The 26,918-nt window shown below is 33.9% G+C and overlaps 1 protein-coding gene across 1 annotated transcript; it reads left to right on the top strand.

Annotated features, from left to right (window-relative positions):
• The first annotated feature begins 2,375 nt into the window (after window positions 1-2,375).
• Window positions 2,376-4,225, top strand: LOC113859253 (homeobox-leucine zipper protein ATHB-54-like). The gene is made up of 3 exons (XM_027492066.1): window positions 2,376-2,499; window positions 2,998-3,380; window positions 3,770-4,225. The coding sequence occupies exons 1-3, from the start codon at window positions 2,376-2,378 to the stop codon at window positions 4,223-4,225; spliced, it is 963 nt and encodes a 320-aa protein (XP_027347867.1).
• Window positions 4,226-26,918: the final 22,693 nt, after the last annotated feature.

Genomic DNA, 26,918 nt, shown 5'->3' with positions numbered 1-26,918 from the left:
CCACTGTTTGAGATAGAAAAACTTGTATGGAATAGAACGTGGCTCTAAAGAAGTAAAAAATCATAGAATAGAAAACTTCGTCTTGCTTTGATTGTTAATAGGTATGTCAAAATTGGAGTAAAATATGAAAAAATGAAACAATAAAGAGAGAGATAAACTGGGGATGAGTGCGTCGAAACAGTGTTCTTCGACCTCAAGCAGTATTAGCATTAAAATGTGGTTATTATTATTTTTAGATGAAACTTAAATATAATAAATTAGCAGAGTAAAATTGTAATTAAAAATAATATAAAAATATTTTAACAAATAAAATTGAAGTTATCACAGTAATTATAAATAATGACAAATTTCAAAGTATTTTAGTTGTTAGTAATAAAAATTATTCTTAACAAATAAAAGTATTTTTAAAAAATAATAAATATTTTCTTTATATTCTAAAATAACAAATTATTTAAAACAAATAAAAAAAATATTCAAATAACAACAATATCAAACGGAGAAAGCATGTTACTGAAATTTCACGTTACAGTAATATCAAATGTGAGATGCAAGTTCTTGTGATGTCACCTTGCGACTTAAACTTCGGTCATTTAGTCACATAAACAAATTTTGTACATTAATTCTTACTCTTTTTAATACTTCATATGTATAAATATAAATTACATATTATAATTGATAATTCATTATATTAATTTACGGTTTGGCTAATAAGTCATCTTAATTTGCTATTTGCTACATCATTAATTGTGGAGAAGACGTTACTCATGACCTTTTTCCAATAAATTTTCAGCATTATATTTTTTATTTATTATTCTTAATTTTTTTAAATTATATTTTTAATTTGATTCATTTCTTTTAATTTACAGAGTATAATAAATTTTGATAAAGTATGTGCAAATTTAACAATGTTAATTTCTATAGAAATGTTAATGGTTAATTTTCTGGTATTCTATTACACTAAACATGTTAAAATTAGTAAAATTTGCAATTGGCTTGGTTAAAAAATGCACTATTTGGGAAATGTAAGTAACACTATCAACACCTGTATCTCATTAATACGAAAAATATAACATTACATTAAAATATTTATTATGATTTAGTTAAAAGAATACTAATAAAAACAAATGTCCCATGCTAAAAATATTAAAATTGTCTCATACTAATAAAAGTATACTAGAAACTATTACTTTCAGAATCAAATAATTGAGTAGTGCAATAAGGAGTAAGAAGATTTTATTTTTATCAAAAGACACTTCTTTTATGCTAATTTTTTCAACGATAGAATGTTTGACATTTTTATTAGATAAATCATATATTTTTAATATAATTGTAATACAATTATTTATTAATAGGAAAATAAAGATTTTGTCATATTTAATATTTTTAAATTAAAACATATAAAGTGTTGCCAAAAGTAAATTGATAATTAAATTTTATAAAATTATGAACATAATTCTAAAATATTAAAATATTATTCATAATCTAATATTTTATCTTGATTAATTTTTTTAACTAGATAAAAAGATCAATCTTTTCAAATAAATTTATGATAAAATTTTCAAAATAAACCCTTTAATACACTGAGTTAATTGTAACTAAGTAGGGATCGGTTAATCAAACAGAGAATTCTCTTTGCAAAATAACAATTCTTCATTTTATACAAAATAAATTATAGTTTCTTCATACTCCTCTCCAAAGCATGCTCTGAGGACCCTTGATAGGAGAAATTGTTTTATGGTCCAAGATCTCTAAACATTTATAATTTCAGACAATTAAAAAATAACATATGTCCATGTTTTTAAGTTAAGGAAAAAAAAGCAATAAAAAACTAATGACATTATTTAGTGATTAGCCGAATTATAAACACCATCATTGCATTCATACAATAATCTCTCCCTTGACAGTGAATGTTTCCCCATTCCAAGACTCTCCATATAAAACCCCATAAAAGTTCCACACCATCACCAAGAAGAATCTCCCTTTATATCATCATCACTTCTCAAAACCAAATTTCCAACTCTCATCAACCTCCCTCAAAACTCTTATTCATGTTCTCTATCTCTTTCCAAACATAGAAGAATGCACCACCCTTTGTCCTTCAATTTATTCACATCTGACACACTTAATTCCTCTGTGAGGGATGGATATGATGATTACTCTCCACTCTCACAATTCTTCCCACATTACATTATTCCCCACCACCTGTTCCTTTCACCATTATTAACTTTGGATCAAACAAAATTGCCTCATCCTCTGCTCCTTCTCATGCATATGAATATGACCCTTATAGTTTAAATTCTCTTAATTCTCAACACCTTATAATCCTGTGTCATATATAGCACTAACCACCACCAACAACAAGTTTCCATAACGCTATGGCGGGTGAGAAGCTTTCTGGCGGTTCAAGCATGACAATTCTACTCCAAAACGAAAGCCTTCCATGCTCCTCTGAGCTTGTTCACTCTCTTTGGCTTCAAAACTCTCAACCTTCTTTTCATGGTTATTTGCTACAATCATGTTTTTCTCTTCTGGATTCTTGTCTCTGTTCTGTGCCTTCATAATCTTTTTGGAGTTGATGAGTTTTTTGTACTTCAACATTCTTTTAACAATTTGAATATTTTTATAGAACAGAGGAGCAGAAAAGAAAAAACCCCAAAATCTATTTTTTGAACAAAATTTAAAGTGGGTTTCTTATAGATTCTGGTTTCGTTCCGATGATGAAGCTTTCCATTGAGAAACAAAGGAAATAAATTTTTTTTCACTAAACATTATTATTAAACTAGGTCTTTAGTTAACAAAATCTTTAATTTTGATGTTAGTTCTTTAAATAACTGAAAATTGACACTGTATTGGTACTGTAGATAATTATTTCATCTTTAATCTATTTATATATATATGCGAGTCCAAAAATACACCTAAAAAGTAAAGAACATAATTCAAAGTTATTTCCTAATATAGTTGTTCTAAGATAGTTAATATTTGTTGCCTTGATTTGAGGTTCAAAATCCTTGTTTGATGTTGTGAATGTCACAGATAGGCCCTTGTTCCATGGGCTTGAGAAAGAAGAGAAGGGTGATGATGAGGATTACGAGGTTTGTTTCCGTCAACCTGGTAAGAAGAGGAGGCTTACAAGCGATCAAGTTCAGTTTCTTGAAAGCAACTTTGAGGTAGAAAACAAGCTTGAACCCGAAAGGAAGGTCCAACTTGCAAAGGAGCTTGGCATGCAGCCAAGGCAAGTGGCCATATGGTTCCAAAACCGTAGGGCAAGGTTTAAGACCAAACAGCTAGAAAAAGAATATGGCATATTGAAAGCTAGCTATGATATACTCAAAAGTGACTATGACAAACTACTTCAAGAGAATGGCAAGTTAAAGGAAGAGGTAACAATTGCTAGCAATAAAATCATTCGGCCAACATCTTCATGTCTTAATATAGTTGGTTCCTTATATTGAACTCGTAGAATTTGAGCATTAAGAGATTTCAATATCTTCTCTGCTTTTTTCTTCTTCTTCGTACTAATATGAGTTCTTTAGTAAATTATAGAGTGACACTGACACACCAAATTTGCATATGAAATTGCAAATATCAATAAATTTAATTTCTGAGATTATGATATGCTGGTGATTTTGGTAATATAATAAAGATTAAAGTGATCAATATTTAATAATTTTACAGATTCCCAATTTTTATGACTAAATTGGTGTATTATTTTGGAATTTTTTTATCCATAATGGGTTAGTGATTGAATGGTACAATTTCCTTTATACAGGTTAATTCTCTCAAGAACAGATTGCTTCCTCAAGAGAAAGAGGAACATAATTTAGATGATACCTCCTGTGATGCTGTCAATTCACAGCATAAAGAGCGTGAGGATTTGATAATAAATACAGGTTCTGAAAATGGGTCCAAAGGGCCACTTCCTGTTATGGTAATATGCAAACAGGAATATGCTAATTCAGCTAAAAGTGATGTGCTTGATTCGGAGAGTCCACATTTCACTGATGGAAACCAATCCTCATTTGTGGAGCCTGCAGATTCCTCTCATGCTTTGGAACCAGACCACTCAGATTTCTCACAAGATGATGAAGACATCCTAAGCCAAAATCTCTTAACACTGCCATTCTTACCAAAGATTGAAGATGTCTGTTATGGTGAACCACTTGAAAATCCTTGCAGTTTTCGGTTCCCAGTTGAGGATCAAACCTTTTGTTTTTGGTCTTATTGAGTTGGTACTAGTAGGGGAATGTTGAAGTTGACAGTTGTACGTCTGTACCAAAAGCAATAAATATGATATTATTTCTGGTAAAGAATAAAATCAATATGGGTATTACATTATGCTATTCATGAGAAACATGAAATATATTTTTGGTCATAACCCAAGTTTAAAAAGAGGATTTCTGGTATCCAATGTTACAAGTCTTGTAGCACTAGGCAGGGCAAAATTAGTTCTGATCAGTGTTAGAGCAAACATAACGCGGTCATACAAAATTTCATATCTCAGTGGCATAATAAAACAATTTCACATGAAATATTGGTTTTTGTGAAGTTCCGTGTAGCTACATTCCATGGTTATAGATGGCCTTGGTATCACAATTCACAACAAAATTTTAGGTTGGTATCATAACCACTGTTTTTATTATTGTATTTGGGAAACTCTTACTTCAAGTCATCACTCCTCAAATATCTTATGGCACATTTCATTTAATGTAACTTCCTTACATCGCTAAACCTTTTACATTGGAGGTTTTAATATGCTTCTTCCTAGTTGATGAAATGACGAGATGCTAGACGAAACATGACGAAAATTTCTATTCCTTAATCCCCGTGTGTTTAATTGAATAGTAAAAAATAATGATAATATGAATTAATAATGTATCAAGACACAAACAGTGTGATATCCACAATACATTATTAATGTTTACTTCACAACTATACATGTTAAAGATATTTAAACAACATTCAGGTGCGTCCATCTAATAGCTTAAAGCTTTTAATCTTTCACAACAAGCCTTTAAACGCATTCTTGATTCATGTCCTAACATTTCTTCGGTTAGCCTAATGATAAATGAATAGTGTATATTCTTGGATTCAAGTCTTACTTTTACCTCAGTAGCTAGATTTCTTGAATCATGAGCATTGATTATTTAAGATCAAATTTCTATTTCCAATGGGACAGAAGAGTGGACTAATTAAGTTATAAACAATTGAGCATACCCCATCTGATATGGTTTACAAAATCACTGTGTCACATTGAACATATTGACATCAATGATATGTCTTTGAGCTCTCTCTTGTATGAACATGAGGGAGACTCTTGAAGCCTGAGAAGGTTTTGAAAATCAACAGGTTGATACTTGCCCCATAAGAAATTACACCCTCAGGATTGAATTAAATTGATTAATTAATGGGCAACAGTCTGTGTGTGAAAGATGTGATGTTGAAATCCAATGAAAAAAAAGCAACACATGCAAAATATGGTGAAATACTGAATCCTACTTTACAAGTCAAGGTTTTGGTGTATTTCACTTAAACAAGTTTGGTGAGAATATTTAAAATTTAAAGGCTTAGTTTAATTTAAACTTTAAACTATTTCAAATAATGTGCCACGTAGACCTCTTCATTCCCAGATCCAACCGAGTTGTGAACGAACCCATATGGCTCATATTTGTTACTTCGCCTTGTGAACCTTACTCTTATCAATAGTCAATAGTTATAATATATCTGTTTAAGCAAGTAGAGGCTTATAATATTTTCTCCAAAATTCTATATTCGGTATACAATATTTTCAAATTTTATATTTAAATGAATTTTATATATGAATATAAAATATATTTTAAATATAAAAGAAATATCCAAAGTATTTATTTTAATGGTACAAACAATTTTTTTTCTAGAATAATTTATTATTTAAATTAATATAAATTAATATCGTATGTGATCTGTATATTATGATTTCTAAATTTAGAATTTGGCCTTGAATAAAAACCCGTTGCACGGATGTTTGAGTTTTCGCGTATTTGATTTTCTATTTAAAAAATAGAACTTTACCGATATCTGATTTAATGTATAAAAATTTGTTTTGAATTATTTTCTTGTAACACATGCTTCAGATTCTTAATCGGTAATTAAATGCAGTCCTAATATAAACATAGAGCTGTATTTCAAACGGTAGGAATAAATTCTTATATTTTTGTTTGAAGCTATGATTTGTTTCTTCATAAAATATATTTTGTCCGTTGTAGTACGTTGCATTACGGTTCGCCCACGGAAAAGTGCACGTAAAGTTCTCACCCTTTAAAATATTATCTGCTATAATATTTTATTCAGTGGGGGACATCGATCATTGACAAATTATATATGGAGGCTACTTTCAGGATGGTTGTGTGTTTGACGTAATTCACGTGAAAAATATTTTAGGTTTAGAATATAATAATGAAACTTTGTTTTAATCTTTCCTTGTTTCAGAGATGTTCTAGAAAATAAAACAAAAAAAGAAGCAAGAGCTTCTTTTTGATTGTTTTAATAAGATCGATTGAGATCTTTGTAAATTGAAACAAAGTAGGCAACAATGTCTTGCTCTTTCAGCCAAGGTCAAAAGCTATTTTGGTGATCCAAAAAGGAAGAACACTGAAAATTTAATTATCTCCCAGCGTCTGTCCACTTTGATGTAAATAAAGTGAAGCTCATGGTTTGTGTACACTAGTCCATTACTTACTGGATTATGGATACTATCAAAGTAATGGGTTATGCCTTAGAAAGTAAAACTGACGGAGATATGAATGAATAAAATAATTCAAAAGATAGCTAAGATAATGACGTTGGAGGGCAGATATACATTAGCATAGAATTTGTTGAGGACCACGAGCAAGTTATGGCCTAATCCTAAAGCTAGCTGTGTTGTCATTTGGCTGATGAAAATGTGTGTTTGTGTGTAAATTTGTGATTGAGCCTCCAAGAAAGAACAAACAAAACATGCAACTTGGGGGTTATAAGTAAACCTACCTTGTTGAGAAGATTATAGATTCACATCGTCTTCTTATATTTGTCATTACTGCTGTTTTTTTGTTTTTCTAAGTTGGCATCTAATTGATCTTTTAGATATGTATATTGCTTCTCAAAAATTATTTATTGACAAATTATATATAAAATGATTGTCAAATTCGTATATTACTATCATAGTCTTTTATTAACATAAAATTTCGGTAAATTCAATAACCTATTATCTGTTAGTAGAAGTTAGAGTAGATGATGATTTTTATGGAGCTTTATCAAAATCTAGGAGAGTTGCGCTGTAAAATGAGAGTGAGAAAAGTTTAGAATTATCTTAGTGTTTGAAATTACTTTGGTCGGAGAGGTATTGGGCTCTCAATTCCTTAATGTGATCACTTGCATTTTTCTTTGTTTGATAGATCATTTTTCTCCTTATCATTTTGAATTTTTACTTGTCAACTACTAATAGAGTCCTTTCCCTGTTATTTGAGAAGCATTACTGTTGACTTTTATGAATAGATCCATTTCATGTCCTACACTGTATGAGAGTTGTTGGTATTTCAGTTGAAGAATTGGGCTCGAAGTTGCAATTTATTCAATGTATCTAACGCAATTGAACTTGTTTTCCTTTTCATCTTTTTTAATAGGCTTCAAATTTTGGGCCACATGTTTTTTTCTGGAATAATCAAATGAGTCCTGAGGCTTTACGAACTCTAATAATGACTTTTACGAATAGGCCCGATCCAAAATGCCTAAGCAATTGAACTTGTACACCTCTTGTTTATATTAATTTTATTTCTTCCATTTTTAACTAACGTGGAAATTCATTTTCTAGCAATTACATTTGACAACAATGGAAACTTGAGTAAAAGCAGTGTAATCAGAAACATGAAAGTTTTAGTACAAGAATTATTGTATATGGTGAATACGTTTTTGGGAACCCATCAAACATGAATCATCAATCTTGGGTGAATTCTAAAACTAAAGATGAAGAGAGGGGAAAACATGGAGAAGGGGACAATATAAGAGGTGGCAGAAGATAAAAATCCTCATTTTCTAGGGGCAGAGAGGGGAGCAAAAAGAGAATGAGTGTTTGTTGCAATGGTAGGGCGATCACGATCTTGGTTCCAACAGTGGGAGTTATGCACTCTAAATTCAAGCCATTAGGAATTTTCATCTATCCATGGTACAAAATCATTATACTTTGTCTTAAGCAAGAGGTCTCAGTACAAGAATACGGAAGCAATTTGAGACTTTTGCAAGTCCCTTTCTTATCATAGAATAATATTACCATTGAAGAATTTTCTCATTAAGGATCATGAAGGAGGTGAGATCAAAATTAAAGAGGCATGATTTAGTTTGAGTAAAGTAGGGACACTCGTCTGTTTGATTTAACGTAGTAAGGCTATGTTAAGACTAAAGTTGTGGAGATTGTCTTGATCATAATGCTCCAAATAATGGAATCTGTTCCTGTTTGAGAAACGACTGTCTTCAAACCTCTGATCAGGCGTCCTTATGACGATTTGCTGATATGGAGGGTACCTGCAAAAGGCACTCCGATGGTAAAGTCAGGATTCGGTTCTGAGCAATAAATGTTATTTAATGATGGGAAGTCAACCCTTTACCTGTATTTCCTACCTTCCTTTTATAGGCATTCTATTGGGTTGATGGGCCTGAGTCAGCCTTTATACTGTGGCCCATTAGCCTGGTTTAAATAATATTTTGATTATTATCCTTAATTGGATTATTTACCTTTTAATCCTGACGAGTGGTACCCAGTCTAGTATGCCGAGTAGGTATTCGGTTTCTTTTTCTTATGGGTGGAACCGAGTTGATTCCTTTCCCAGTACACTGGCCGCACAAGCCTGGCGAGTTGCAAAGCAAGGGCTTTTAAATGCAAATGGTAATGTTACAATAGGTATTCGGTCGAGGTGTTTCTCACTATACCGAGATGGTCATTCGGTTAGGGTAAATTACAATACATCGTAGGGGGTGTTCGGTCTTGAGTGATGGTAACATTTAAACAATGTGTTAGGTTTTATACTAAGAGGTAATCGGTTTAGTAACAAAACGATACAGGCCGAGATTATAATATAAATAATAAATTTGCGAAGGAATATTTTAGAATGTCGATTTTGAGGGTTTGTCAGAGGGTATATGAAACGAAAGGGTGCTCCATCTTATCCGTTGATCTGGAAGGGATCTAACGGTTCGAAACGAAAGGGCGTCTTTTCATTTACCCGACATCAGTCCCTTATAAATATGTGGTGGTCCCTGCATCCCTTTCTTACTCTTTTGCTCTGTGCCGAACCCTGCATACCTTTGCTCCAAACCGACGAATGTTCAGAGATCTTAGGCTTTTCTTCCCTACCGACTACTTGTAAGGTGCGTTTCATTTTTTTTTACTTCTTTTCTGTCATAGCTGATCGTATTGAGTGGGAGGATTCCCTGTCAGATGCCTCGGGGCCGAGTACTATTGAGGTAGATATTATGAACGGAACCGAGGGGAGTGGCGAAGTTTCGTTTATTTCAAATCGGAGGGCTGAAGAGGCACAGGTCAGGGAATGCAGTAACGAAGCCGAGACGTCAGCATCAAGTGATACTGACACTCCTGAACCCCTACCGAGTACTAGTCCTCCTAGGGAAAGGCAGGTGTTTCCTCCCTGTACGATACCTGGTTATGAGTGGGTGCATGGTGAGGTGGCCGCATACTTTTCTCGTTTTAAAAGAAATAAAAGTCTTCAACTCTTTGTAGATAATTGTGATATTTCTTTATGGGAGGCTTGTGACCCGTATCCTATACACCTTGACCCCTGTAAAGGGGACGAGGGCGAGAACCCAGACTTTGTTTTCCTGGGAGGTGTCGGAATGGCCGACACTTTCTTCATGTATGAGTACATGTTTAGCGCCAACACAACTACACCCGAACGGGTGGGCGGCAATTCAAGCCTTTAGGATACTTTGTAAGTTCCATTATATAGAGCCTAGTATAGGTCTTTTTCTTCATTTTTTTTGTACACGTCCATCTGACCTGGCGAGGTGGGTATCTCTAATAAGGCAACCCGAGTTGCCTTTATTTAAGCCATATGCTTCGTCTTTTAAGGGTTTCAAAACCGGTTTCTTCAAGGTAACCGTGGACCCTGTAGGTAAAAACTATTTTTTTGATAACGAGAACAATCCTCTCTTCCCTTTTCATTGGACTCGGGTGCCGCGCCGATACGACACATTCCCTGAGGATATGTTATCGGCTAGGGAGCTGTCGAATTTGCAATTCCTGAAGTCCCTTCCCCGGGACCTTCCTGCCCGACATGTAGTCCTCGTGCTCAAGTCTCTGCGTCCTCGCTGGGATATGGAGGGTATGTGTCATTTCGTTTCTGACTTGTATTTGGAATTGAGCTATATTGATTTGACTTGCTATTGTTAACGCAGGCTTAATGGCTCAGCGAGGTGTTGATGTGCCGACCTTTCGGCGCACTCTGAAGCAAAGAATGCCGAAGGGAACGCCTGTTGAAGAGCATCGCCATCCTCATATTGATCAACTTCCCGAGGTGCCAGAACCTTGCCCTCCTCCCCAAGATGTTGTTCCGGCCGAAGGTCCTTCCAAGAAACACAAGGATAAGGGTAAAGGCAAGGAACCCGAAAGGGAAAGAAAGAGAAGGCATGCCCATTTGGGTGAGCCTAGCGGCGTTCAAGGGGCTCGGAAACAAGCCCGAGTGGTGGCTACTGCGGAGGGAAGCAGTTCCTCTTCCCCTGTAGTTCCCTTGGACATGCTGGCTGAGGGCTTCCTGGTGAACGGAACACATGCCAGTCGGCTCGCTGCTCCCAACCTGTTATCTGATGCAGGGAAAGAACTGGTCGACAGTTTGGACTTCGAATCACTATGACGCTACTACGCAGAACTTCATGTACGGTCCACAACAATGCTCCGAAAGCTAGTTGGGGATCCTATTATCGAAGTTAAGAAGTTAAAGGCTGCCTATTCGGCTTCTGAGGAAGCTTTGGCAGAGAGTAGAGAGATTCAAGCCAGTCTGGACGAGACCGTTTAATCCCTGCAGGGTCAGGTTAACCAATACAAAGAACACTTTCAAATAATGGAAGACCGAGTGCACGCAGCCGAGGAGGTGGCGAGGATCAAGGGGGAGGAGATGGAGGCGTTAAAGGCAAAGTCTTGTCAAATGGAGGAGGCTTTACGGGCCAAATCTGCCGAGATGGAAGAAGCCTTGGCGCTGGAAAAGCAAAAGGCTGAAACCGAGATGAGAAGCTTTGCCGAGAAGTGTTCTCAGTAAGTATCTTACGAACATGAAGCCGGTTTTAACCATGCTATTCGCCAGTGTCATGGGTTCTGCCAAGTACCGGCAGACTTTCATTTGACATTACAAAGGACTTTTTTGGCGGGAGGTTCATTCCTTACACCGAGGTTGATGACGATGTAGAACCTGACGCCAAAGTGCCGACACGTCTCCCTGAGGATGCTGCTAATCCTGAGGCAGCCGGTTCCGAGGCAGCGGAAAGGGAAGAAAGTTAAATTATTTGCCTTCTGTACTCATGGGTCATTAGTGCCCAAATTTTGTAACTAGTTATTTTGAAATAGAATTTTGTCTTTCTTTCTCTTATGCTTTGTATCTTGGTCATATAACTTGCACTAATATACGATATGCTTAATATAATCATCCTTAGCCGAATAGGGGACACGGGAGGTAAATTCATCTTAAGGTATTTAAAAATTCAGCTTTAACCAAGTGATAACTAAGAGGGACTCATAATTTGTTAATTTTGACCGAGTAGGGGTACTCGGGATTGAGATAGTTCGACCTTAGCCAAGTGACACTTGGGAGGGAAATATGATTAATTCATCCTTGACCGAGTGGGGGTACTCGGGAGGGAAATAATTTCAATCTTACCCAAGTGAAACATGTGAGGGAAATGTAATTGATTCATCCTTGACCGAGTGGGGGTACTCGGGAGGGAAATAATTCAACCTTAGCCAAGTGAAACTCGGGAGGGAAATGTAATTGATTCATCCTTGACCGAGTGGGGGTACTCGGGAGGGAAATAATTCAACCTTTCCTAAGTTTCTAGGGAAATAATTCAACCTTACCCAAGTGAAACTTGGGAGGGAAATGTAATTGATTCATCCTTGACCGAGTGGGGGTACTCGGGAGGGAAATAATTCAACCTTACCCAAGTTTCTAGGGAAATAATTCAACCTTACCCAAGTGAAACTTGGGAGGGAAATGTAATTGATTCATCCTTGACCGAGTGGGGGTACTCGGGAGGGAAATAATTCAACCTTACCCAAGTGAAACTTGGGAGGGAATGGCGCTTGACAGATGTTTAGTGCATAAAAAACCGTATAGGTGAAAAAGAAGAATTTTATTGATAAGGTGCCTCGTTAAAAACCTTCTCAGGAAAACCCCTTTTCACTTTCTTTCAAGAGGATAAAACCTGAGATAGGAAAAGAGTACACCTGTGTATGTATTACAAGGTTTTAACTATAATAATGCTTCAAATGAGTGACATTCCAGGTTCTTGGTATTAATTTTCCTTCCAATGTTTCCAACTTGTATGCTCCGTTATTTAATCTTGCCGTTACTCGAAAGGGGCCTTCCCAGTTACCTGCTAACTTCCCTTCTCGCCGATCTTTTACTAGCCTCGGTCATAATGGCAGCGTGATCACGTATTTCATCTATTAAGTCCAGGTTGACGGCCAGAGCCTCTTCATTAGCCGATTCTTTGAAATTCTCCCTCCTGAATGAGGGCTCTCCAATTTCTACTGGCACCATGGCATCAGTACCATAGGTAAGCCGAAAGGGGGTTTCTTTTGTTGTGGTTTGTGGCGTGCACCGATAAGCCCATAATATCTCAGGCAGCTTCTCTGCCCACTCTCCCTTTGTCGAACCCAACCTCCTTTTTAATTCAATAAGATCACTTTGTTTGCGGCCTAGGCTTGGCCATTTGTCTGAGGATGTTCAACAGATGTAACTCGGTGTTTGATATGCAGGCCTTCCAGGAACTCATTGAATCGACAATCTGTAAACTGGAGCCCATTATCTATAATTAGTGCATGAGGGAGGCTGAACCGTGTAATGATGTTTTTCCAAGTGAATTTTTGTACGTTGTTGGCTGTGATGGTGGCTAGGGGTTCGGCCTCAATCCATTTGGTGAAATAGTCCACGGCGACGAGGAGAAATTTACATTGCCCTTTTGCTAAAGGAAAAGGACCGAGGAGGTCCATTCCCCAAATAGCAAAGGGCTAGGGAGAGCTAATGTGGTGAAGAGTATCGGCGTGTTGGCGCAGGTGAGGGTCGTGTTGTTGACAGGGAATGCATTTTTTTACAAACAAATGACAATCTTGAGTTATTGTTGGCCAGTAGTATCCGGCTCTGAGCACTTTCGCTGCCATAGTTCGTCCGCCCGAATGGGTTCCACAAATACCTTCATGGATTTCTCTTATGACGTAGTTAGCTTGATCGTCGTCTAGGCATTTAAGCATGGGGGTGGAAATTCCTCTTCGATACAATTCTTTGTCGAGAAGAAGGTATTTGGCTGCATGTGCTTTTATTTTCTTAGCTGTAGCTGTATCCTGTGGGAGGCTGCCATCAGTGAGGTATCGGATGAGAGGGGTCATCCAATTATGAGATGAATTTTCTATGTCCATGCATTCTTGTTTGGCGACACTAGGTTGGGGGATTTGTTGGTGAACCACGCTCTACAGCTGCCCTGGTTTCCGTTGGCTAGCCAGCTTAGCTAGCCTGTCGGCTCGTGCGTTCATGTTTCTTGGTGTGTACCGAATACATACCTCCTCAAACTCGGCTTTTATTTTCTTGACTTCCTGGTAATATTTAAGCATGACCGAGTCCCTGATCTGATAGGTATCGTTAACTTGTTCGGTTACAATTTTTGAATCACTCCAAGCAGTAATGCGTTTAACCCCCATCTCCTTTGCTAGCCTGAGACCAGCGAGTAAAGCTTCATAATCGGCTTGATTGTTGGATGCCTTATATCCAAACCGGATAGACTGTTCAATGGCGAATGCATTCGGTCCTTCAAGAATGACCCCTGCTCCACTGCCTAATTGATTTGATGATCCATCAACATGCAAATTCCACATGTCTGAAATGGTATTATGTTGTGTAGTGAACTCATTGATGAAGTCGGCTAACACCTGGGCTTTAAGGGAGCGTCGGTTTTCCAAATGGATATCAAATTGAGATAATTCAATTTTCCATGCCACCAACCGACCAGCCAATTCTGGTTTCCTCAAAATTTTGGCCATCGGATAATCTGTACGTACCACCATCCGATGGCTCTGAAAGTAGTGTCTTAACCGACGAGCTGTGTGGACTAAGGCAAGTACCACTTTCTCCATTAACTGATACCGAGATTCGGGACCTTGGAGTGTCCTGCTAACAAAATATACGGGGTTCGGTTCAGGTGTTTCTTGAAGTAAAACCGAACTGAAGGCGTGATCGGACACAGCCAAATAAACAATCATTTCCTGATTTGGTGTTGGTTTAATCAACACAGGTGGTGTTGCCAGCACATGCTTGTATTGTATAAAGGCGTCCTCACATTCTCTGGACCAAGCAAATTTTTAAGATTTCTTCAACAATTCAATGAAAGGCTGAGACCTTTCTGCCATTACTGGCAAGAATCTAGCAAGGGCTGCAATCCGCCCGGTCAGTCGTTGCACGTCCTTGACATTGCGAGGGCTGGCCATGTCGATGATGGCTCTACATTTGTCGGGGTTTGCCTCAATTCCCCTTTCAGACAACATGAAGCCCAAGAATTTACCGCCAGCTACACCAAATGTACATTTTTCAGGATTGAACCTCATACCATGTTTTCTGGCTTCTCCGAATACCTCCTCTAAGTGGTCAAGTTGTTGCTTCAATGCGAGGAATTTAATTACCATGTCGTCTACATACACCTCCATGCATTTACCCACTTGTTTTTCAAAAATTTTGTTCATGAGTCGCTGGTATGTTGCTCCTGCATTCTTCAAACCAAACGGCATCACTCGATAACAAAAATTTGCAGAATTTATGATGAATGCTGTTTTTTCCTCATCCGGGAGGTACATTCGTATTTGATTATACCCAGAATAAGCATCCAAAAAGCTCAGTATTTTGTGACCGGCTGCACCATCGACCAAGGTATCAATGTTTGGTAGGGGGTATGCGTCCTTTGGGCATGCTTTATTGAGGTCCGTGAAGTCCGTGCACATTTGCCATTTGCCGCTGGCTTTTTTAACCATGACAATGTTGGCTAACCATGTTGAATACCTGACCTCTCGGATAAAGCCAGCTTGTATTAGTTTGCTGGTTTCTTCTTTTACTGCCTTTGCTCTATCACCACCAATTTTTCTCTTCTTTTGAGCTACCGGCTTAGCTCCTTTATAGACCGATAAGTGGTGACAAAGAAATGCTGGAACAATGCCAGGCATATCCGAGGCTGTCCAAGCAAACAAATCGGCGTTATCTACTAGCATCTTTTGGAGGACAGCTTTTTCTTGTACATTCAAACCAATCCCTAAATACGCAACTTGTTCTGGCTTCGCTCCTAGTTGGAAGGGTTGTTTGTTTTCATTGGGCTCGACTTGATATTCCTCATCCACTCTAGGATCAAGTTCAACATCCAACTCTTCTCCCAACCGAGGGGATACAATATTGACATCTCGGTTATTCCCATGAAAGGGCTTAAGGCGTAAACTTGCAAAGTAACATTCCCTGGCTGTTTTTTGATCAGCATGGACGGTAACAATTCAGCCTCTTTCAGACGGAAATTTCATGGCCAAGTGCGGAGTGGACACTATGGCCTTCAATTTGTTCAGGGATGATCTGCCGAGTAGTATATTATAAGATGTGTTCGCATGTACTACAAGATAAGTGACTCTTATGCTTTTGCCCTCATGCTCTGATCCAAACGAGGTATACAAGTCAATACACTCATTGGTCTCTACTCGTTCCCTGGAAAAACCGACCAATGATTCATGATATTCTTTGACCTCTTGTTCTGAGATGCCTAATCGCTTGAATGTATTCCAGTATAGGATATCGGCTGAGCTCCCTTGGTCAATTAGTGTTTTTCGAACAGTGCAGTTAAGAATGTCTACACTAATTACCATGGGATCATCCTGTACCGGATCAACTCCCTGAAAGTCGTCGTCAGTGAACGTAATAGGCGGGATCCGGATTTTGCTGCCCAATGAAACATTATTAACCGAACGGACATGCCGAAGATGCCTCTTTCTAGCCGAATGGGTAGGTCCTCCACCAGCGAACCCTCCGGCTATGGTGTTAATGACCCTTTTCGGATACTTCTCTTGTTCAAATCTTCTAGCTGGGGGCTCTCTAGACCTGCTCCTGTGTCCTTCAAATTTTTTGTCGTCGGATCTCTTTGGTGAATCAGGGTGACGGTCTCTTCCTTTGTTAGGTTGCCTTATGGGATCTGTCTGTACAAAATCTTCCAAGTGTCCACCTTTAATCAATTCTTCAATTTTGTCTCTCAGTGCTGTACACTCTTCGGTAGTGTGACCCCTGTTCTGATGGTATCGGCAAGACTTACTTTTATCTGCTCGAGGAGGAGTGTTAGCGCGTCTAGGCATTCTCAATATTTCTGTGGCCAATGCTTGATCAAGTATTCTGGACCGATTAGTGTTGAGCGTCGTGTAGGAAGGATACTTCGGTCCTCGAGGTGGTCGTTCAAGTTCATTTCCTCTGTCATTCCCCCGCCTTGCTTTAAAGGTCTCCCTTCTTTCTACATTTTTTGAGTTAGATCCTTGATCCATCCGTACTTGGCTCCGGTATTCGGATAATTCTTCCATTTGCATATACTTCGCAGCCCGACTCCTTAACTCGTCTAGGTCAATCGGGGGTTTTTTGCAGAGGCTATTAACGAAGGGTCCCGGCTTCAACGCTGTTGTGAGGTGCTGCATAGCCACTACTGGTTCCAAGTTATGAATTGAAAGAGTCACTTTGCCAAAGCGTTCCATGAACGCTCTAAGTGATTCTCCTTTCTCTTGGCGAATATTGACTAGGGCCAAGGATGTTAAAGGATGGGGCCGGCTTGTGGCGAATTGCAAGTTGAAACGTCTTGTGAGAGTTGCAAACGAGTCGATGGAGAGAGGGGGGAGTCGGGTGAACCAACTAAGCGCAGGTCCTCGAAGTGAAGTAGGAAAAATTCTACACCATAAGGCATTGCTTTTTGTGTACAGACCGACCTGCGTTGTAAAGATGTCCACGTGCTCTCCGGGGTCAGATATGCCATCATATTTGTCTATTGCTAACCCTCTCCAATTATCGGGCAGCTTAGCTTCCAGAATGCGATGAATGAATGGGCTCCGGTTCACAAGGTCGTCTCGGTCATTTCTGGTTACCGATTGATATACCTGTCTTGATTTTTCTTGCAGCGCTGAGGATTCCCCTTGATCTTGGATGACGGGAGTAGTTAGGGAGGGGACATGTGTCCTTATCTCTTCCCTTAGGCCGGCATTTTCCCTTCTAGGGCTGAGAGTTCCAGTGCATCTCTTTCGTGCTCCTTCTTCATCTCCATCATTTCTGCCTTAAGCTACCTCAGTACAGCTAAAATGCTTTCTTCTGTTCCTCCCTGCATCACCACTTCAGGTACTGGTTCCTCTGGTGTGACTCCCTCCATTTGTTGCCTAGAAGTCCCTTCCTGCTGGCTTCTCGTCATTACCATGCTTAATCCTGAATAATGAAGTTAATTGGGCCCCACGGTGGGTGCCAAAATGTTCCTGCTTGAGAAACGACTGTCTTCAAACCTCTGATCAGGCGTCCTTCTGACGATTTGCTGATATGGAGGGTACCTGCAAAAGGCACTCTGATGGTAAAGTCAGGATTCGGTTCTGAGCAATAAATATTATTTAATGATGGGAAGTCAACCCTTTACCTGTATTTTCTACCTTCCTTTTATAGGCATTCTATTGGGCTGATGGGCCTGAGTCAGCCTTTATACTGTGGCCCATTAGCCTGGTTTAAATAATATTTTGATTATTATCCTTAATTGGATTATTTACCTTTTAATCCTGACGAGGGGTACCCGGTCTAGTATGCCGAGTAGGTATTCGGTTTCTTTTTCCTATGGGTGGAACCGAGTTGATTCCTTTCCCAGTACAGAATCCAAGTATGCACTTTATTTTCGACCGCCATCAGCTATTCACCTTAAATAATGTTTAAGGGGCTGTATAGTTAGGTAATTAGGTCCATGGATTAGTGTCTATTAGTGGAGGAAGTTGTTAGTAAAATTTTAACAAGATTTGGGAGAATTAAGCTATAAAGAGAGTGAGAGAAGATTGGGATTTTGACACAATTTTTGTGAAAAGGGTTTTAGGCTCTCAAATACTCGATTGCATCAATAAATACCTTTCTCCCTATAATTTTGAACATTTACCTTTTAACAAATTTGATAACATTCTAAATTTTAATTTACCAAATTAACGCTATAAAATTATCCAGAATATCAAATTAAAATAGAAGTATAAAACAAACCTTTTCCTCCAAGAAGAATTAATGGATTCTATTTCTTCGAAATGTTATATGAACACTTAATTTAAAGTTTGTAATTTTAAAATTACTAGACAAATAAAAAAATAAAAACAATATTGACCAGTTGATATGAATTATTTAGAGGTTCAAAATTCTTACCTTGCCTTGCTCTGCATCTTTTTCTCTATGTCATATGGGGAATTAATCAATATCTTTAAATTCTATCACACTCTTCTTTTGGCCCCAATGACGATGAATTAGGGTTGTTAATCCTTGGAGCTCACAAGCCTATTGTAATTATAATAATTTATTTATTTATTCTTTAAATAATACTTTTAAAATACGCATAACTTAAATTTTAGTTCATTATTTTTGTCTTAATTCCTCATTTTTCAAAGGTTATGTTAGACCTATAAAGTAATCTAAATTAAGTTAGATGTCCACTAGTGTAAAAATTACTTTTAATATTAGTTAAAAATAATATTTTATATTTAAGAACTAATGTAGATACAAATACAGCTAATATAAAAAGTTAAAACTTTTTGCATTCATTATAAAGTAATTGATGTAAAACATCACTTTGTACATCGATTATAAAACAATAATTTAGAAAGTTTTTCTTCTTGTGCTTAAAGATAAATATAATATCTATGTTTTTTTATCAATTTTAAGGATTAAAGTTAAGCAAGTAAGTAATTAACGTAGAAAAGAGAAAGACTAATATTGCAATATATTAATAGATAAATTATAAAACCATAAATAATAATAATAACTTAATTAAAATGTAGTAAATATAGGATCATGAAAACTCGCCACACTATACCACAAATGAAGAAAACACAATATTTGTGTTTGTTATTTTCAATTTATATTATTTCACTATACATACCTTTAAAATCTTATATTTTAAATTACTTTTATATCGGTAATAGAAGAACTAATTCAAAAAAATATTATTTGTACATTAATAAAATTATATTTTCTTAATATATATTATTCCATTTACTCTATTTATATGATACTCGCCTTGAATTATATATATATATATATATATATATATATATATATATATTAGTGAATTTTATTTTAAATTTAAAATATCTTAATTTATTAGTTTAATACCTCTTTTTTATATTAATTTATTTAATTCCTTAGAATGATTTAAAATAAAGAAAAATAAAATAAATAACTCTTTCACTCACTCAATCCTTGTACCTATTTTTAAAATACATCAAAACATAAAATAATTATAATTATACATCAACTTTTTAATCTAAATATATACATAAATTCATTTTAGAAGGCAAAGTCATGACATTGTTGGAAATATAACATTTTATTCAAACAGAAAAAAAAAACTTTGAAAGCCATAAAAATAAAAAATAATAAAAAATATTTTTTTGTGTTTAATCAACAGGATATAATAAATATATTTTACAAATTTATTTTACACTTCTTTTTAAATTTTAATTATAATAGTTATAACTCCTATACACGTAAGTGGGTGAGATATAATGTTAATGTCTATGAATGTTATATACCTATTATAATGGTTATATCTATAACCATTATAAATACTACTCATTTATATAAAAATTACATTAGACCTATTGCAGAGACTTTGGCTAAAACTCTTATATTAAATTTATTATTTACTACCCGAGAAAGTTGCATTAGTGACAAAACTTAAAAAAAATAATTATTATGTTTATAAAAGATAAAAATAGAGAGAATTTTTTTTGTTAGAGACAAAATTTAATAAACAAAAGGAAAAAAATTATGTATTAAAGAAAAAGTTTAGAACAAAAATTATTTGTACCAACATTTTTTATCTTTATTTTCATCATTAATAATAGAAAATATAATAAAAAAATTTAAAAAAAAAATTCAATTGCCTAAAATTTACTTTCTTTTTAATTATGCCTTGATTAATCAATTGAAGTAAAAAATGTGTTTGTTGCTAAAGACAATAATTATTTAGCTCAAAAGTTTTACATTTATAATTTTATCTCTAATTAGAATAAATAATTATTTTTTAAAAATATCAATTATTTAACAACAATGAGAGTATGTTTATTTGAAAAAAAAATTACTTGTTGAATTATATTTTGATTATTTTTAATTTAAACTTTTAATGTTCACTCAAAATATATTAAATTATTATATAAATAAAAATGGCATGTATTAATTGAAATATTTTTTTTAAAATTATAGTTCTCAATTTTAAAACTTTCATTTGATTTTTAAATTTGTAGATTATTGACAATTATTAATAATAAAAAGTAATATTATTTTTTTATTTGAGTTTTTAATTATAACTTTTAAATTTAAGTTAAAAGAGTTTTTAGTTATAACTTTTAAATATGAGTTAAAAGAAAAGAATATAAATTTGACCATTTTTTATTTAAATATTGAAGTTCATTCTTTATATTGCTTTAGTTTCAATTTAGTCTTACAATTAACTAATAATTAATATTATTAATAGTAACATAAAATCAAAATTTAAAATATTTTAAATCTCAAAACACATATGTTTGAAAATAAGAAACTTATAGTTATATTGAGCAAAAATAAGAACAATGAAAAGAAAATATGTTGGTTTACATTTTTAAAAAGAGTTTTCTTTTTTTAAAATTAAAAATACATGTAATTTTAGTTTTTAAAAAGAGAAAACTCTTGTTAAAAATGCAAACAAACATACTTTTAAATTTTTATTTGATTTACTCTTTTAAAGGTGTGCCTTTCTTTTTATTAGTAGAGTTTATCAATAACACATTTAATAAACATGTTTACTTTTATATATTTATGATATATATAATTGAGAAATATTTTGTAAAAAGTTTGATGAGGCAATACATCATAAAAAGCTTCACCAATATTTTTCTTTACTCCTTCTATTTTCAAAAACTTTATCCTACTGTAGATTTTTAAATTAAAAAAAAAAGTAATAATTACTTAATAATAAGGTTATTTATTATTTGTTATTTTCTATATCAGCATATTATCTTGGCATATTGTATTGAAACTCATTCCAATAACTTAGAGAGGAAAGGAACTAATGAATACCCAAAAAAATAAATAAAACCTCTACCGAACAGATTTTTGAAAATTTAAAATCAGTTTTATGTGCTCTGTAGTATTGAAGTTCTCTTTACCTACCATTACAAACTTTTGTAAGTGAATAAAAAAAAAGATAAGTAGTAAGTTTTATTTCTTCTGTCTTTATGTTTGGTTATCCTTTATTTTATTACGTCTTTATGTTTGTTTTACCCTTCTTCACATTGTTTTTACATATTAGGTTCTATCAAAGGATTTTACTATGGACTTTCCTTTCAACGTTTTCTTGCCTTATGCTTTTACAAAGAATCTTTCACATGAAATCGCAAGGTTTTGTGTATTTAACAAGCGTGATAAGGTAACATTACACATAATTCCCATATTTTTTCTTATATATGAGTTTTACATACTAATATCTGAATTGATTAATATACAAGATTTTAAAGAAATTGATTTGAGAATATTAAAGGTTGATGTGAAATATATTTATGAGAGGAAGTTAGCAAATCTCTTAGATTTAATTTTAATAGTCCACTAATATCCTCAAGAGACAGCATTCAAAGAAACAACTCACTAATGATAGCTTTAGCTTCACTTTGAAAAATAAACTTAGAAGACTATGAAGAAGGAGAAAGTTTAGATTAATAGGGTCTTATAATATGATGATAATTTTTTTCACTAAGTTATAAATTTTTATGGGTTCCATCTTTAGAATAGTTTAATTTTTTTGTATGCTTTTATATATTTGTGACAATTTGAAACGTCAGGTACAATTTATACTATTTAATATGATGGTTATTTATCAACCCAAATGATATAACTTAGGTTATATTTTAATAACTAACTAATAATAATACAAAATGGGGAAAATTATGCTTGCTAAAAACTTGGTGTATGTTTATGTGAAGCTAAAATCATATATTATTGCTTTTATAATTTGATATGTAGATGCAAAGGATATTATTTAAATTCAAATGGGGGATGAATAGTAAGTATTTATATTATTACTTACTCCAATAACACTACATATTTGGAATATGTGCTTCAAGCATTCCATATAATTATAGTAGGATTTTAACTAAGCATTGAAAACTTAAATGTCCTAACAATCAATAGGTGTAGGAATCGCAAAAGATTTATATTTTGAAATCTCATAACTAATATTATTATACTGAGAACAAAATTACTGTAATATGATAAATCAAGAAATTTAGAGCTTATTTGTTTTCTCTTTTTAAATAGAGTTTTTTGTTTTTAAAATTAAAAAACAGAAAAAATTACTTGTTAATGTAAGTTTTATAAATTATTTTTAAAAATTATTTTTTATTTTCAGTTTTTAAAACTGAAAAATAGAATTACTATTTATGTGTTTTTATTTTTTTCTTACGTTTTTCTTTTTAAAACTAACAAAATTTTAACTAAAAATAGTTTTAAAAACTAAATTATCAAACAAATTTTATTTTATTTTTTCCTAAAATTAGTTTTATAAAATTATTTTAAAATATAATTTTTAAAAATTAAAAATGAAAACTAAATCAAACAAGCCCATTGTTCTTAAAAATTTTCAAGGTTCATCTACTTTCTTTGGCATGCAAATATTTTAATAAAATTCTTCAATAGACAATGGTTCACTACACAATTAAATGAAAGATACTGTGAAGAATATCAAGAATATCAATTCCCACTTATAGGATTTAAATAGTCACAACTGCAAAAGTAGTAGGTAGTCATTCTTCTAACAATAAAAGTATGACTTTGTTCCTTGGAATTGTAAAGCTTTAAAGTTTTACACTCAAGTAATACATATCTTCATTGCATATTGTAGGTTTTAACATTTTTTTAAGAAATAGAACCCTATAATATTTAACATTTCAAGAAATTATACAGTATAAATAATCATATCAGGACCAAGAAAGATGAATAATGAGCATGTTTCACTACACAATTCAATTTTCACATTCTAAAGGAAATAAAAAATAACGCTAATATGACGCATGGTGGTGTTGCATGTATAGGTGTTTAAGAGTCACACATATAATTTATGTCACTATGCAAGACTTATCTAATTGCTAAAGCATAACACATTTAGTTGAATTTGTAAAACTTAAACTTTTCTTATATTCTAGCATGCCAACCAATATTAACGAGTGAAACAAGTAGTAATGATACCAAATCCATATAATATAATGTTTCATTAATAACTATATAAAGACATTGTCTATTTATTTTAGTTTCTATGTTTTAGTTTGTTTGTTAATAAACTTTGTAGCTATAAGTGTCGAGTATGTTAATTTGCGAGTCATCTATTGTAAGGATTTTGTGCATGTTTTGAAGGATGAAAGATCTAATTTAAATGTCAAGACTTGGTAATGCATCTTTATTGGTTATTGTTAGGATGAATATGTTTACAGGTTGTATGATCCTATTAAGAAGAAATTGTCATGATGTACAGTTTATGGAAGACCAAACCATTGAAGACATTGATAAGATGGAAAAGACTATACCTAAGAAAGATAATAATTTGTTTGATGTTGATCCAGTTTGAATGCCTGTACGTGATTTAGATATTGATAATAATAATGTCTAAAATTGTAAGCAACATGATTATGTTGATGATCAACCACTTATAGATGATTGAGATGTTTTTATTAATGATGCTGAAAATAAACATGAGATGTCACAAGAAAAGAATTTTGGTGATGCTCCCGAACCATCTAAGTCCAACTTAGGAGATCTAATAGGCAAAGGAAACCATCTACTAAGTACTCTTCTAATGAGTATGTGACATTGACGGATGATGGAGAACCTAAGTGTGTTGAAGAGGCATTGGAGAGGGAAGTAAAGCAATAATGACTAGATGCAATGCAAGATGAGATGACATTCTTGCATGATAATCCCACTTATGACTTGGTGAAATTGCCTATGATAAAGAAGGCCTTAGAAAGATATTCAGGATGAAACCTAAGTAATTTTACATCTCCAAGGTACAAAGCCAAATGAGTGGTGTAAAGCTTTAGATAGGAAAATGGTTTTAATTCCAATGATATTTTCACATGTGATAAAGATGTTATGCATTAAAGTCGTTTTGAGTTTAGCTCCTACTCTTGATTTAGAGGTAGAGCAAATAGATGTGAAATTTGATTTCCTTATTAGTGATTTGGAGGAAAAGATTTATGTGAAACAACCTGATGGCTTTATGTTAAAGGTAAGAAAGACTATGTGTGTAGGTTAAGAAAGATCCTATATGGTTTTAAGGCACTAGTATAAGAATTTTGAAATTGGTGAAATTGTTAGGTTAGTAGTCATCTCTCCACGTAGTTGTGAGAGGGAGATATGTTGGATATTAAGTTCTCATTTTATGTGAAAAGTCCAAAATGAACAAGTACACTTTGTCTCACTTATAAAAGTCGAAATGGGCCTTTATGATTGAAAAAGAGAGAGGTCATTGGAGTGAAAGAACAATCACCTTTATGAAAGAAAAGAGAGAGTCATTCTTACACAAACTCATAATAGTCTCAATAAATTGACATTTTACGAAGTCGTTCACAGTTGGATTAGGCTAAAAACTTGTAACAGTTTCACGACATTTGGTTCTTTGTTTTGAACAGTTGAATTATTGAAACAATGTCTGTGGTATGATTAATAGTATTTGCACAATAACTCTATTTTCTAAGTATTTTTATATTCCTAGTTCTAAATTTGTAAGCTTTGTTGTTGTGTTTGATTGGTTAGTTATAAACATAGTTTGTGCACTTATTTGTGATTCTCTTGTTACAATATTCGTGTTACTCATAAATTTTTACAAGTTGAGTAATTTTATTTTGCTATGTTATTTGTTATTACATTTGTGTTGTTGTGTTAGTGTCTTGTTATAAGACTATTGTTGCTAATGTTTGTGAATCATAATGGCATACTTCTCTTTTCAATGGCTTAACAATCTCACGTATTAAACTAACCTTGCTCCATTGTGACAAACAATTAGCTAGACACAGTTATAAATTTTGTTTTAGGACTAAGCACGTAGACATTGTTGTGTTAGAGAAACTTCAAGCTAAACTATTTCATTTATTATCAATTTTGTCATCTAAGAAAACAATTGACTTGCTAACAAAAGCTTTTGATCTTGTAAGCACATTGACCTAATCATCAAGCTAATATCAATTGTTATATTTTGCATTTTTTTTTTGCTATATTTGTTTATTGGTTGCAACTATTATAGTTATCATTCTTAGCTTATTATACATACCCTATCTTGTAGCAATTTGTTTCCTATCATATAGCAATTTGTTACTGCAACTTGTTACTCGACTATATATTTATACATGATATATCCCTGTACCACTTTGAAATAATAAAAAGAAAAAATAGACTTTTTCTAATCTCTTTATGGTATCAAATTAGCCCATAGCTTAACAACTTTTTTTTATCCTTCCATGGTTTCTACATTAGACATAAAATATTTAGTAGAATTCAATACCATTACTCAACTTCCCATCAAGCTTAATTCTTCAAACTATCATGCATTGTACAAACAAGTCAGTGATCCTGAAATACATTATGTTATGTCTTTTGTTGACATTTCTTATGATTCTTAGCTCGCTCTTTAACTTGTTTTGTCAGTAACTCATGATCCAATATTATATCTCTTAAGGAACTTCTCAACTCTATTTCTAAGGGCACATTTTCAGTTTTCTACTATCTGTAGTCCATTCAGTCCATTGTTGATGAATTAGCTCTCATTGGACATCTTCTTAATGACCTTGACTTGGTCATTCATGCCTTAAATGGTTTGAGACCATCTTTCCAGAAGTCATTGCTTCAATTTGTCTTCATGACTCCCTAATTTTCTTTAATGAGTTGTATGACAAGTTGGTAGACTATGAAATTATTTATAACATAAGGAGATTCATTTTATCCCCATGCCTATAACAAGTAATAATTCTTAGCATTGTCATAAATGGTACTGGACAAAGCATAATTTCTCTAACTTTGTTGCTTTTCAACAACAATAACAAGAAATCATCCACAACTAATGCACCTTTTTCTTGTTAATATTGTGACAAGACAAGTCACTTAGTTAAATGTTGTTATAAGATCTATGACTATCCAAAAAAGTCATGCATGCCATTTGCCAATGCATTAAGACTCACTACATCCAATCTCTCATCGCCTCCCAATTGCCTTATTGATTCTAGAATATCCTATCACATTAGTAATGATTTCAACAATCTCTCCATCAAGAGTGTTATACAAGAAATGATCATCTACGGATTGTTAATGATAATAACCTTTCTATCACACATAATGATTCCACCACTATTTCTATTTCTTTTACTCCTTGAAAACTATCTAATACTTTATATG

Source organism: Abrus precatorius, unplaced genomic scaffold (assembly GCF_003935025.1).
Source record: "Abrus precatorius isolate BTA unplaced genomic scaffold, Abrus_2018 Scaffold2, whole genome shotgun sequence".
Classification (NCBI taxonomy): domain Eukaryota; kingdom Viridiplantae; phylum Streptophyta; class Magnoliopsida; order Fabales; family Fabaceae; genus Abrus; species Abrus precatorius.
The sequence above is the reverse complement of the archived record's forward strand: the minus strand, read 5'-3'. Positions and strand labels throughout refer to the sequence as shown.